Genomic DNA, 14,781 nt, shown 5'->3' with positions numbered 1-14,781 from the left:
TCACTGCGGCTGCTGGCCGCTCACGCTGGCTGCTGGCTACACACGGTAGCCCATGGCAACCCACTGCCACAGGGGCTGCAGCCTGCCAGTGACTCACGGCAGCCCAGCTCCAGGTTGAGCTGTTGTTCAGCATCTTAGCTGTAGAGGGCAGTGTCACAGGCCCTCATAATGTGGGATCCGAACCGGGGCCCTCTGGCATCCCAAGCCAGTTCTTAACCATCGTGCCACTTGGCCGGCCCTCTCCAAAAGTTTTTAAGTGCTTGCTATTATTCATTGCTATAGTAAACCCATCTACCAGTAAGAAAGTGTTTGCATCCTCTCACAGGTCCAAGGGCCACACTTAGTAGCACTGCCTTAGCGGATGTCAGTTCACAGAGCTCACTCCATATGAGCTTCGTTCAATTTTTCAAATGTCCAGCGTACAGAATCAAAGCCTTTACCGATCCAATGACCAACGCAGCTCTCGCACAGTGGGTTGAAATTGCAGAAAGCAGTTCTATAATGACACTCAACATTTTACTTCTGGGAATCTGGGAACTCAGATGGTTTTACCAAGTATTTTATTAGGCACGTGTGTGGGGAAACCAGGATACCTGCTCTGTGAAACGTACGCTTTGGGAGTGGCCTCCCTATAGCCAGGGCTGTCTTGTGTATCTGTGACACACGCCCATTTCCTTTTGGCTTGCTCCACTCAGCACCTCCTTGTTCTGTCGCCCTCAGCAGCCCTTGTTTTTTTGTCTAGGGTACATCACGGAGGGGTTCCTGCTTATGCAGCACGCCGTGGACAAGGCCATCCTGAAGCACCACAACAGCACGGCGGCACAGCAGCTGTTCCAAGACGTCAGCGTTTTCGTTCAGAGATTCCCATACCCGATGTATTACCATGATCATTTCTTTAGGTTTTTTAATATTTTCATCCCCTTAGTCATCTTGTTTGTCTTCTCTATGAACCATCTCACCCTCGTTCAATCTGTGGTGTGGGAAAAGGAAAACCGGCTGAAGGTACGCCCGCTTTCCCTGCGGCAGGCGGAGCTCTGCAGAAAACGCTGGGTCTGTGGGGCAGATGCGGGCGGAGGAGGGCTCGGCGGTTTCTACCCACTCAGCACCGGTGGATGGTTGAGTTTCAGGAGCAGCCAAGAAGCGAGCACTTAGCATGGCTTGGCAGTTTTTTTGTTGTTGTTTTTTTTTTTAACAATTTTGTTGTTCTTTGAATTCTTGGTTTGTTTTTTTTTTAGTTTTGTTTCTACAAGACAACTTCACAAGAATATCGCAGATGAAATTTGTAAATGTCAAATGCCCTGAAACCCCTGAACTACAAAGACATAATCCGTTGGGCCTGTGGAATTGTGTCTAGATGGATTTAGATAAAACTCAGTTTCAAGATTCTATATTTAACCAATTTCTGATCTCTGAAATATTTTTTTTTCCCTGAGTGACCTTTTGTATCCCCTCCAGAACTGTGTCTTGGTGAAGAGCAGGAAAACCTAAATACCTTTCCTTCCAGCCAGAGCGAATGGCTTATTTTTGAAATTTCCTGTACCATCATGTTTCCTCTGACTGTAATGCCTTTCTCTCTTTTCTGACTGGAGAGTAGTTAACTTACCTCCCTCAGATTTTACAGCTGCCCATCTATCTCCTATTGCTAGCTCTATTTAACTCTCAGGTATAAATTAACACTGTTTCTTAACGTCCCCAGAGTGTGATACACAAAGACTCACCACGTGGCTTAAAATATTCTTTAGTTTTCATTTAAATTTTTTTCACTGAAGTATAATATTCATACACATAGAAAAATGCCTAAATCACAAGCGTGTGTGTCATCATCCATTCAGGCTAGTGTAATAACAATCCCACAAACTGAGTAGCTTTACAACATAAGAATTTCGAAGGGACACAAATAGTCAAACTGTAGTAGTATAACGACTGGGTTTATCATGAAGAAAGTAGGCCCATTGTATCATGACCCCGTTAGGAAATAAAATTGTCAGGACTAGAGGGCTGCTTGCTTGCATACAGTGAAAATACAACTCCTCAAAAATGCTGATGTACAACTAAGCTTTGAGGTAAATTTATGACTTTCAATGACTTATTAAAAATGAAGACAGAGGGGCCGGCCGAGTGGCTCAGTTGGTTAAGAGCTCGCTCAAGAGTGCGAGCTCTGAGCAACAGGGTCGCCGGTTCAATTCCCGGCCCGAGCTGAGCTGCCGCAAAGATGCCAACAGGTGGCAGGATGGCTCAGCTAAAAAAAAAAAAAAAAAAAAAAGACAGGTAATCAGCGATCTTAGCATCTTGCTTAAGAAGCTATAAAAAGAGCAATTTAAAAGAAAGAAAGAAGAAGGGAGGGAGGAAAGGGAAATACAAAGTTAATTTTTTATTGAGGTATAATTGACATAATATTAGTTTCAGGTGTAGAAAGAAACGATTCAATAGTTGTGTACATTATGAAATGATCGCCGCCATAAGTCTAGGTAGCATCCATCACCATACGTAGTTACAACGATTTTTTTTCTTGTGATGATATCTTTTAGGACCTGCTCTCCAGCAACTTTCAAATATACAATATAGTGTTGTTAGCTGTAGTCCCCATGCTGTACATTACATTCCCATGACTTATTTATTTTATAAGTGGAAGTTTGTGCCTTTTTGACCCCCTTCACTCATTTTGCCCACCCCCCTTCTCCCGTCTCTGGCAGCCACCAGCCTCTGCTCTCTCCATGAGCTTGTTTTTGTTGTTTGTGTTGTCTTTGTTTAGACTCCACCTACAAGTGGGATCATATGGCATTTATCTTTTTCTGTCAGACTTATGTCACTTAGCATAATGCCCTCAAGGTCCTTCACATTGAGAGGAAGTTTCAGAGGTTTCCCCACCACCACCCTCCCCCCCACACACACACACACACATGCATAGACATCCCTATAACCAGCATCCCTCTCCAGAGCGGGACATATATTACAAGTGATGAACTTACATCAACACAGTGAAATCATTCATCGTCCGTAGTTCAAATTAGGGTTCACTGTGGAGGTTGTACATTCCTTCAGTACCTCCTGGAAGAGGACATCATAAACAGAAAGGGGACATTAATCTAAGTGGTTTATAGTATAAGTGGGGTGTTGTTTTTTTTATGTCTGAGGAAACCCTCTCTGAGCTTATAAGCATCACAGCACTGCCACTCACTAGCTGAAGAATTTTAATCAAGCCACTTGACATTCTGAGCCTTGATTCCATCTTCTGTGAACTGGGCACGTTGATGTTATGGAATCCACTTGGGTTGTAGTGCTGATGAAACCAGATAATACCTGTTGCATGCCTTTTGTATCATCACACAGCTCCACCTACTTGGTTTGTGTTGCCGCCTCCACAGGAGTACCAGCTCATGATAGGACTCAGTAACTGGATGCTCTGGGCCGCCTATTTCTTCACATTCCTCACTTTTTATTCCGTCGTCATCTTTCTGATGTGCCTCATTCTCTTTGCCAAGGCAAGTGTCTGTGTGAGTGCAGCTAGACTGGAAGAGGGCGAGCAGAGATGTGGGGCGGCCTCATGGAGGGGTCACGTGCCCGTTCTCGTACCTCCGCCAACGACGCCTTAACCCTAGACGTGGGGGCTCTCGAGTCAGGGAATTGTTCACTCTCCATTTCCCTGAGCAGTGTCGTCCGTGTCACTCAGACTGTTAAAATGTTTGCACATGTCTCATTTCTCCTTTTTAAAAAAAAAAATTTTTTTTCTTTATTGGGGAACAGTATGTTTTTCCAGGACCCATCAGCTCCAAGTCAAGTCGTTGGTTCAATCTAGTTGTGGAGGGCGCAGCTCAGTGGTCCATGTGGGGATCAAGCCGGCAACCTCGGTGTGATGAGCCTGCGCTCCAACCACCTGAGCTCACCGGCCGCTCCTCATTCCTCCTCTTTGTTTTTTCGGTGACACCACTTGGAGCCTGACTAAACCTGCTTCCTGATTGTTTTGCTAGACGGAGCCTGTGCCCATCATCCAGTACAGTGACCCATCGCTCATCTTTGTCTTTTTGCTGTGTTTTGCCACCATCACAATCTTCTTCAGCTTCATGGTCAGCACATTCTTCAGTAAAGGTGAGTCTAAAATGCCTCCTGGGAAACATTCCAGCGACTAGGTGAGGGTTCTGCTCGGAAGCTCCTTCTGAACTTTTATTATATCTGAACCTCGTCTATAGGCTGTTTACTGAAAAGACGAATATCATAGGCACATGAAATGATTTGAAAGGCAACGAAGACAGCATTAGAATGAACAGGGCATAGTAAGCATGTGAAGAAAGGGTAAGAAACCAAAGTTAGGTCATATTTGCGTGTTTCTTTCTAACCTTGAGCTGCTATGGCGTCTGTTTAACCATCTACCAGGAAGGGCTGAGAGTGAGACGGCTTTTGTATAATCTGTTGGTGGGGCTAAAATCTGCCGGTACCTGACGGATGGTACTGTAGTATGTGAAGAGGAAGAAAATAACAAAATCGCTTGACTGAAAGAAAGCGTCCTTGCACTTAGTTAATAGATCCTTATTGTGTGTCTGCTGTGTGTTTGAAATACAGTGCCTGCCCCTGTAGATCTGACATTGACCTTGGGGACATGAATTTCATATGCACAGAAAATTATTTGACAGGACATGCAGAAAGCAATGAAAATGAATGGAGCATGATGTACGCATGAAAAAAGGATGAAAATCCTCCAACTTCAGATTGAAGTTGACATAAACCTAAGAATGCTTGCTTGTAGAGGTTAGTTTTTAAACATCATATTCTTTATTTTAGTTCTTGTTTTCTTCATTTCTGACGGGTTCGTTTTTATGTTTTCTATCTTCATTTTTATGTTTCATATTTCTTCTTTGAGCATCCTTGTAACCAGTGTTTTGAACTCTGCATCTGGTAGAATGCTTGTCTCCAATTTGTTTAGTTCTTTTTCTGGAGCTTTGTTCTGTTCTTTCATTTGAGACATGTTTCTTTGTCTCCCCATTTTGGCTGCCTGCGTGTGTTTGTTTCTATGTATTAGGTAGCGTTGCTATGTCTCCCGGTCTTAATAAAGAATGGCCTTATGTAGTAGGTGTCCTGCGGGGTCCAGTGGTGCAGTCTCCCTGGCGACCTAAGCTAGGTGCCCCAGGCGTGTCCCTTGTGGGTTGTGTGTGTCCTCCTGTTGTGGTTGAGCCTTGGTTGCTGTTTGCACATCAGTGGGAGGGATTGACTCTCAGGCTGATTGGTTGTGAGGACTGGCCGTGACTACAGTGGAGGAGGTGTTGTACAGGGACTGACCCCACAGAGCAGGATTCACTTTAGTAGGGCTCTGGTGCCTGCCCAGTTTGCCCTTTGGGTGTGTCATCTATGGAGGTGGCCAGGAGGTGCTGTGGTGTGGTCTGAAGTGAGCCACTGGCATGCTAGCTCTGGGGCCTCCTGGGAGGGTGCCACCACAGGCCAAGTTCAGCTGCCACTTGTGTGCCCTGCCCAAGGCCACCTGGCATGAGCCACGAAGCGATCCGCAGATATCTTTCACCCACACTGGGATTGAACATGCCAGAAGTTATGGGGATTGTAGATGTCTATATGTATTCTAAAAGTTCTGTTATTTTTTTACCTTGTGCGTTTCGATGTTGTGCTATCAGGTGCATGGATATATTGCCATTGTTGTCTCTAATTTGTCTCCTCTCATTCTCTTTAAAGTTTTAATTGTAAAAAATAACACACATTGATTAGTACAAGAACATAAATGTTCTGGTTGGTGAATGAGGTATGTGGAGGGAGGTGTGAGGTAAGAGGGCTAGCAAGAATCACTCCTAATAGTGGGATAACATTTTACTTCATAATATCCAATTTTTATTTGGATGCTGCATTTTAACTCTAGATGAAGTTAATTGGTCTCTTCACAAGAATTTTATTTTCAATGTTTTATCAGTCACATTTTTGGGACACTTTATACTCTGAACCATATCTGACTCTTTGACACCAACTTTGTACCTCTCTGTTTATGTAGGCATCCTTCTTTCACCCATTATCATGACATAGACTGAATATCAGTGTCTGGAAACAGTCTAGGTATTTTCTGATTACACCAGTAATAGCATTTACAATATTTTATGTTGAGTGATAATAAATATGTAAATTTCCATCTCTACTAGTCAAACTGACTGCATATAGAATAAATGCAAAAAAATAGATCCTGAAATGTTTAATTTTCACCTTTTAGTCATTCAAAAAATACTTTATAATGTGCAGAGGAAGCAATGGTGAACAAAACAGACAATTGTTTTCTCAATGTGCTTACTTTAGTACACTCTTAACGATAAAACAAATATATTTGTATTTCAGGTTTTTGCAGATCGTTTAAATTGACCTTGTAATTTCCTTCTTATTTGCAGTAAATTATGCTGTATCTATTGGAGGTTTCATTTATTTTGCCACCTACTTCCCAGCTACCAGCATGCCCTCCAATTACACACACATGACACTCTTCCAGAAGCTGGCTGCCTGTCTGAGCTCAAATATTATCATGGCCCTGGGAACTAAATTCCTAGTCAGGGCAGAAATGGACAGTGAGTATCTATCTACCTTGTAAATTTTGCCATGTTCTAATCGGATAGTCACAGTTTTAATATTGATATTGCTAAACTGTCCTTGAGAGAAAATTCAGTTATACCCCATCAGCGTGTCCACATTTTCTCCATAAATTGACTGACGTCTGTCAGGGTCTCTCGCAGCTCCTTTTGGAGTTGTCACCTGCTGTTCAGTGGTAGAGGAGGAAGTGACAAGGTCTGCATCTTCCTTTTCCATCAGTGCAAGGTCTATGCAAAAATCCCTCTAGTCTTCTGTAGTGCCTCCACCTCAACTTTTCAATGATTACGTTTTTCTAGAATTATATATTCCAGTGACCACTTAGCATGAGGAGTGGGGAGAGAGGAAACACCATCTTATTTTTCTCAGAGCTTGTTTTCCTGGCTTTTCAGTATAATATTTATTTTTGTTTCACTCATTACTGCTTGTTTGTCTGTGACATCGCAGGAGGCATATTACAAGAATGACTTGCTCAGATGTCCTAAATTCTAACAGTAGAAGAAAGTAGCTGAACATAATAGGAATCCCTAGAGAACATTAACACATTTTTTTCTTCTTCACTTTTTACTTATGATGCAGATGAGTAGCTCTGTTTCAGTTGGCACCTAAATTAAACATCTCCCGTTCTGTCTTAGAAACTGGAATTAAATGGAGTAACATGTTCTCACCAATCACAGTGGAGAAGTTTGTCTTTGCCTATATTCTGAGAATGTTTTTATTTCATGCTGTCTTGTATGGCCTTGTGGCCTGGTATATCGACGCAGTCTTTCCGGGAGAGTATGGTGTGGCCAAGCCGTGGTACTTTTTCTTGCTGGTGAGTTGTGATGCTTCTGTTAGTGAGAGATACCACAGCCCTTAGGGATCTGTTTTGTACTCTATGTAAAAGCCATCATTAGTTAATTCGGTACGTCCTGTAACTGAATCAGCAGGTCAGGGGAAAGAAACATTCTGATGACTCTAAACATATGAGTTCACCAGCCCTTCCCTAACATATGATAAAGCCTCCATTATATATAAATATAAATAATCTGTAGCTCACGGCCTGCAACCCCCAGCCTTGCAAATCCTGAGTAATCCATCGCTTTTGCAGGCAAGTGTTTCATAAGGGAGTGAACTCCAGCATAAAGAAATTAAAATAAGATGGGTCTTTGGATGCTAACAAGAAGAGATTTTGTTGTATTCCATATGTAGGCACTCACCACCTGATATATTCCTTTGGTTAGTCCAGATTTCTTAGAGTCAGAACCATCGCAAAGTGGGCAGCGTGTACTGCTTGCCCTCCCTTCTCAATCTTTCCCCTAATTATCACTGGCTTATGTGTTGCTAAGAGAAGAATATATGACAGAGCGATAAGATACATTCTGCCATGTCCTCATTTTAGAGCGATGTTCTCTTGGATGGTTAGGATTTAAATAGACTGGTCTGCTTTCATGCCTTGGGGATTCAAATTATAGCCAATTAGCTCAAAAATTGAATCCCAAGAAATGTTCTCCTCATCTCAATACAAAAGGTAACAGGCTAAAGTATTTTCTAATGCTTCGCTTTTCAGTGTTTTTGCAGTGATTCTACTTCTATTCCCTTCCTAGCGCTCTTACTGGTTTGGGGATAAAGCTAAGAAAAAAAATGAAAGAAAGAAATTCTATGAGACAATTGAAAGCAAGTATTTTGAAGCGGAACCTACTGATTTGGTGGCAGGTATCCAGCTCGAACATTTGTACAAGGTATTGTTTTACAGATCTCTTTTTCTTGATGGGACTGATACTTACTTTACAGTTAATCATAAATGTTTTTTTCTGCAAATACCAAGAAAAAGATCCCATGTTAACAAAAGGTTATCGCCATCCTGTTTACTTCCTTTGGGAAAGCTATAAATGAAACGTACATAGTATATAATAAATCTTTCTCTTTCCTCCAGAATAAAACTAGGTTTTCTATAAACTACAATGGTGGTCTTCTGCGAATACTCTCATTTTTTAAAATGGAGTCTAGTGTGGAGCTCGAATATTTGAATACGTGAATATTAATTCCTGTTCACAAATGTTTTACACTTGTCTGTTTGTAATCTCCCCTGTCAAGGCGTTCATCCAGGGGAGGACTCTTGGACCTCTGCATTTGTCTGGATGAGTTGCAGGCATGTAGCGTTCAGGCATCCTGTATATTCGCTGACATTCCATTGCCTCTCAGCATTCGACCTAACCTTGATTTGAGCTCCTAACCCCACTGCTTCAGGAATCCCAAATCCCTCCGTGCAAATTCAGCTGATTTTGGAGGTGTTTCCACTCTTGTGGGCCTCTCTGCTTCAGTGAGCTGCGCTGTCTCTGTTTTGGTTGGATCAACCCAAATGCCAAGCTCAGCCTTTTCCCTGGTGTCCTCAGGGCACGTGGGCTCCCACTCACAGTAGTAAATGTTGCTCCTCCTGTTACTGAGTGTCTGAACACCATCCCTCAAGGAGACCCGCCACTCGTCAAGGTGACTAGTGAGTCCTTTGAACGCTTTCACACTCAGCGGGCCTTCGTCTCACCTGGATGGGGTGAACACTACTCCAAGCATGTTTTTGCCTTTCCACCTGTGAAGCCTCAGCCAGCACCACATCCCAGAGCTACTGAGTGTTGAGCCCACCAGGATGGGATCATCAGACAAGGGGACCCACTGTTCCGCAGTGAGCTCACAACTCGGGGACGCATGGGTCTGTCACATCAATCCAGAAGCTGCCAACCCACGGGAGTGATGAAATGGCCTGCTGAAAGTATATTATTTGAGGCAACTGCTTACAGAGGGTAACCTGGGAGAGTGAGCTGCCATTCTTTAGGATGCAGCATGTACACAGTAAAGCAAAGGCCATTCTGTGGAGCTGTGTCCCCAACAGGTAAGATACATGGTTACAAACCAAGGGGTATAAGAGGAGTGGTCCTAGTTACTCGTACTCCTAGTTAGCCACTGGAGGAATCTGTGCTTCCTGTCATCCCAACCATGGGCTCTAAGAGGTCGTGAGACCCAAAGGGACTATGCAGCAAGAGTTCCTTTCAGCTATAAGCTGGTTGCGGCCAAGGCCCTTTGCACCCTTCATGCCAAGAAACCAGCAGAGAAGAACGGGAACCACCGTTTTGGCCAAGGGCCATGGACTCTGATCACCAGGCACTGCACAGGGGACCTTGTAGGATAGCTGTCACATAGAACAGGGAGGAAGACACTTGGCACGCACGTGATCTTTTGGGAGGTCTTGGCACTCGCCCAGCCAATTTGACAATAAATGGACAGATGCAGCAGTCATGGCCGGAGGAGTGCACAATAAGTTCAGGAAAAAGGTCCAGCTCGCCATCTCCGCGCCCCCGCTCTCCCCCACCCCACCCCGCCGCCAAATATACCACTTGAGTCAGCAGAGATGCTGGCCTAAGGTGACAGTAACCTAGAATGGATAGTAAAAGATGAAGAAAATGTCAGTCGCAGGGGCAAGGCCAACATCAGAGATCTGTAATTCACCCCACTTCTGTTCCTCATGTAAGTTTCCCCCCAGAAGAAGAGGTGCACTCGAGTCCTAGAGGAGCTGCTACCAGAACTTATGCAAAGGAAGAGTATTCCAGCAATGCAGGGATTGGACTGGATATAATATTACACTTTACTTCCCAGATGCCACCCTCTGGACAGAGAAACTGACTCCCCAGCTGTATAGAAGGGTGCATGTCACTGACAGCTTTAGCTGACAGCTGTCAGTGTCACCTTTGGAATTTCTTGGCCTGAGGAAAGCCACCGAAGCCCCTGCTCCTGCCTTGGGATGGCCTAAACCCAGTGACTGGTAAACATGGGCACACAAAGCCCCTGACCCTCAATTGGGGATAACTTTGAAGGGCCACTCTAGCCTGAGAGCCCCTCCCGGGGTCGCCTGGGCCTTAGAGTAACTGAACCGTAGCTCCTCTTCACCCTCTGCCTGGTCGCCCTTCCTTGCACGGGTTCTTACCTGGAGAGCATGCCTTAAGAAACATCCACATTCTACCTAATTTCTAGTTAAGGCTGCTTCCTGGGAACCCAATCTTGCAACAGGGACCTTGGGGTTGAGACCAGAATGGCGAGACTGGGCCAGATAGTTGAAAAACTAGGTCCAGAAGATTCAAAGAGAAAATAAAATTCAAACCTCTGAGGTAGGAAGGAGCTTCATGTGTTGAGGAACACAGAGGAGATCGAAGTTGGGGTGAAGGAAGCAAAGAGAAAGAGTGATAGGAAATAAATTTGGAGATGTAGACATAATACAAATTACGCAGGGGGCCTCGTAGGCCTTGGGTTCCGTTTCTTAAATAGTGGGTAATAATTAGAATTATAGGCCTTTATGAAGTAGAGGGATATGATCTGATTTATTTTTTGAAAAGACAGCTCTGGCTGCTGTGAGGAGTCGGAGCAGAAGACAGAAAACAAATTGGAGGCTTTTATAGAAGCTTCAGTAAGACGTGATAGCAGCAGGGACTAGGCTTGCGGCATTCAAGAATGAGTATTAGGGCCGGCCGAGTGGCTCAGTTGGTTAAGAGCTCGCTCAAGAGTGTGAGCTCTGAGCAACAGCGGTTCAAGTCCTGGCCTGAGGTGAGCTGCCACTGAGCTGCCAACAGGTGGCAGGATGGCTCAGCTGAAAAAAAAAAGAATGAGTACGATTCTCTATTCAGGATATACTTTGGAGTTCGAACTGAAAAAGCTTGCTCATTGGTTGGATGTGCGATTGAAGGGAAAGAAGAAAACTAAAGCGGCTGTTGGTTTTGTGGCTTGAGCAAATGGGTAGTTAGTAGAGCAATATATGGATATTGGAGACATTGGGGAAAGTTTGTAGTTTGTTTGATTAGCTGGCTTTTAAGTGAAGGTTTGGGGAATTCAGAGCTCCATTTCAGACATAGGCACCTAGACAGTAACCCAAGTAGAGATCAAAAATAAGCAGCTACATGAGCCTGGTTTTCAGGTCTAGGGAGAGGATAGGATGCGGAAGCCTAGGGAGAAAACAGCCATGCCATTTGGGATAAAAAAGAAAATGAAAAAAAGAAATGGCTTTTTTTTTTTTTTGGTGACACAGGATGTTTTGCCTTTATTCACCATCAGTGGGGAGTATTAGAGGGAATATACACTTTAAGTCTGAAGGAAATGGGCTTGGATACCAACTCTACCATTTAAGTATTGTGTTTCTTAAGCTGTTTTCCTTTCATTTTCATTAAAAATGGAATCAAAATTTTCTCACCAGTTTTCATAGTGCCTGTGTATGCTTCAGGTGATCAAATATTTACAGACCGTCTCTCTTTGGAGGCATCCATCTTTCTGTGAATTTAAAACTAGGTTGTTGCCTGGAAAACTCCCTTCTCTGACGGGTTTGAGAAATTAAGCAGAAGAAATTTGAGTAGATACCCAGGAGAGGGATTTCTGGGTCACACGGTAATTCTATTTTTTTTTTTTAATTTTGAGGAATCTCCACACTGCCTTCCATAGTGGCTGCATCAATCTGCATTCCCACCAACAGTATATGATGGTTCCTTTTTCTCCACAGCCTCTCTTGTTATTATTTGTCTTGTGGATGATAGCCATTCCAACTGGTGTGAGGTACCCAAGAAATCTGGAAACATTAATCCAGAAAGACATATGTGCCCTGATGTTCATTGCAGCTTTATTTACGGTGGCCAAGACATGGAAACAACCAAAGTGCCCTTCGATAGATGATTGGATAAAGATGATGTGGTATATATGCACAGTGGAATACTATTCTGCTATAAGAAAAGATGAAATAATGCCATTTGTGGCAACATGGGTGGATCTTGAGATTATGCTAAGTGAAATAAGTCACACAGAAAAAGTTGAGAACTATATGATTTCACTGATGTGTAGTATATAAAACTGAAAACAACAAAGGAACAAGACAAACAAATGAAGAAACAAAAATTCATAGACACAGACAATAGTTCAGTGGTTACCAGAGGGGAGGAGGGAATGGGGGTGGTAGATGAAAGTGAACGGGGTCAAATATATGGTGATGGAAGGAGAACTGACTCTGGGTGGTGAACACACAATGTGATATATACAGAATTGTACACCTGAAACCTGTGTAACTTTACTAACCATTGTCACCCCAATAAACTTTAAAAAGAAAAAAGAAATTTGAGATGCCTATAGAACATCTATGTTTCAGATGTTCTGTGTGGGTTTTCAGGTGGCAGTTCTCCAAATTAGGACAAAGGCATTGACTGAAGAACATTGTGGTATCTCCTGCTTCAAGATGGTAATTGAAGCAAAGCAAGAATGGGTGAGATTGTTCAGGGGCTATTTACAGATTGACTGTAAAATTCTAAAACTTCCGTTATGCCTTCAAATATTTTTCACTTTTCACAGTTTCGTCCTTCTTACATTTTTGTTTTTTTCCTCATGAGAGCTTATGTGGCATTGTTTGTTCTATACATAGTTCATATGAGTGTTTGTTCTTCCAAACTGATACTGAGAGATAAAATTAGTATTTTGGCTTTTTACCCCCACAGGAATTCCGAATGCGGAACACTACCAAAATAGCTGTAAAAGACTTGACCTTGAATTTATATGAGGGGCAGATCACTGCTCTTCTAGGACCTAATGGCGCAGGAAAATCAACTACTCTATCCATTCTCTCAGGTATGTGTTTAGCTCTGTTCAGCGGGTGTCCTCACATAGACATTCTAGATAAAACTTATAAGACTTTGGTGTATCCCCTTGATGTTAACAGTTTAGTCATTTCAAGGATCCATAAAGTTGTCTAGTAATCAATCCACTTTCTAAGTTGTAAATAACTTGTGAGAGATAACCAGGTGTCAGATTTTACAAAGACATCAAAGTAACCATTATAAACCTGTTCAAAGAACTAAAGGAAACCATGATTACAGAAATAATGAAATGTATACTCATTGAGTAGGAAATATTCAATAGAAAGATAGAAGTTACTTTTTAAAACATAGTGGGAATCCTGGAGTTGAAGAGTTCAATGAGCAACATGAAAAATTCATTAAAGAGGCGCAACAGTAGATGTGAATTGTCAGGGGAGAGAATCAGTGAACTTGAAGATAGACTGATAGAGGTTATACCACCTGAATAACAGAAAGAAAAAAGAATTTTAAAATGTAACAGAGCCTCAGAGAAACTTGGCATAACTTTAAATGCACCAACATACATGTAATGCGGATGCAAAGAGAAGAGAAAGAGAATAAGGCGGAAAAGGTATTCTAAAAATTAATGGTTGAAACTTTCGAAATCTGCATATCCAAGAAGCTCAACAAACTCCAAATAGGGTAAATGTAAAGCGATCCACACCCAGACACATCATAGTTAAAATTCTGAGAGACGAAGGGAAAATATCGAAAGCAGAAGAGAAAAAGGATTTGTCACATACAGGGACATCCAACGAGACTGACAGCTGACTTCTCATTAGAAACAGTGGAGGCCAGGGAGGCCAGATGAGACAATGTGTAAAAAGTGCTGAAGGTAAAAAATGTCAAATAAGTGTTTTCGAATTTTTCAGGTAGATAACCAGAAGAGGGATTTCTGGGTCATATGATAGGTCTATTCTTAATTTTTCAAGAAACCGCCAGACTGTTTTCCATAGTGGCTGCACCCATTTACACTCCCACCAGCAGTGTGCGTGGGGGGGCCCCTTTTCTCCACATCCTCGCCAGCACTGGTTATTGCCTGTCTCGTGGATAACAGCCATTCTCATGGGTGTGAGGTGGTGAGATGTTGCTCATTCTAATAAGCCTATTTTGAAGCTGAGGTGCTAATGGGCAGTTTGTTGTCATGGTGCTTCACAAATCTAAGTGTCCTGTCCTCTGCTTCATTCGAGGGCTCTATCCTGCCACCAGCGGAAAGGCCTATGTTAATGGATATGACATCGCCAGGCAGATGGTCCAGATCAGGAAAAGTTTGGGCTTGTGTCCCCAGCAGGACTTGTTGTTTAATTACTTGACAGTATCAGAACACCTTTATTTCTATTGTATGGTAAGCCACTCTATTCGCGCACTTAAGAGAGATGACTGACTGCCAATATCCCAATTGTCAGAAAGTTCAAAGATTTTTTTTTTTAAGATTTTTATTGGTGAATTGGGGGGATGGGAACAGTGCTGGAGAATTGGGGGAAGGGGGACAGACAAGTTGCTGTCGTTTTGTTCTTCAGTCTAGTTGTGGAGGATGTTGCTTCACTGGCCCAAGTTGGCACCATCATTGCGCTCTTCCTGGGTGAGG

The 14,781-nt window shown here is 43.0% G+C and overlaps 1 protein-coding gene across 3 annotated transcripts in view; it reads left to right on the top strand.

The window, feature by feature from the left end:
• Positions 1-14,781, top strand: part of LOC109386573 (ATP-binding cassette sub-family A member 3-like) — a 69,710-nt gene that overhangs the window by 24,268 nt on the left and 30,661 nt on the right. For 2 of the 3 annotated variants that reach the window (XM_019649889.1, XM_019649890.1), the window contains exons 6-13: positions 743-1,002; positions 3,366-3,482; positions 3,969-4,086; positions 6,372-6,545; positions 7,200-7,378; positions 8,151-8,285; positions 13,056-13,185; positions 14,384-14,538. In XM_019649889.1, coding sequence (XP_019505434.1) covers positions 743-1,002; positions 3,366-3,482; positions 3,969-4,086; positions 6,372-6,545; positions 7,200-7,378; positions 8,151-8,285; positions 13,056-13,185; positions 14,384-14,538 — 1,268 coding nt within the window. The remainder of the gene's footprint in view (positions 1-742; positions 1,003-3,365; positions 3,483-3,968; positions 4,087-6,371; positions 6,546-7,199; positions 7,379-8,150; positions 8,286-13,055; positions 13,186-14,383; positions 14,539-14,781) is intronic. The other variant, XM_019649891.1, reaches the window with a different exon arrangement.

Source organism: Hipposideros armiger, unplaced genomic scaffold (genome assembly GCF_001890085.2).
Source record: "Hipposideros armiger isolate ML-2016 unplaced genomic scaffold, ASM189008v1 scaffold_135, whole genome shotgun sequence".
NCBI lineage: Eukaryota > Metazoa > Chordata > Mammalia > Chiroptera > Hipposideridae > Hipposideros > Hipposideros armiger.
This window is presented reverse-complemented; position numbering and strand designations above follow the sequence as displayed.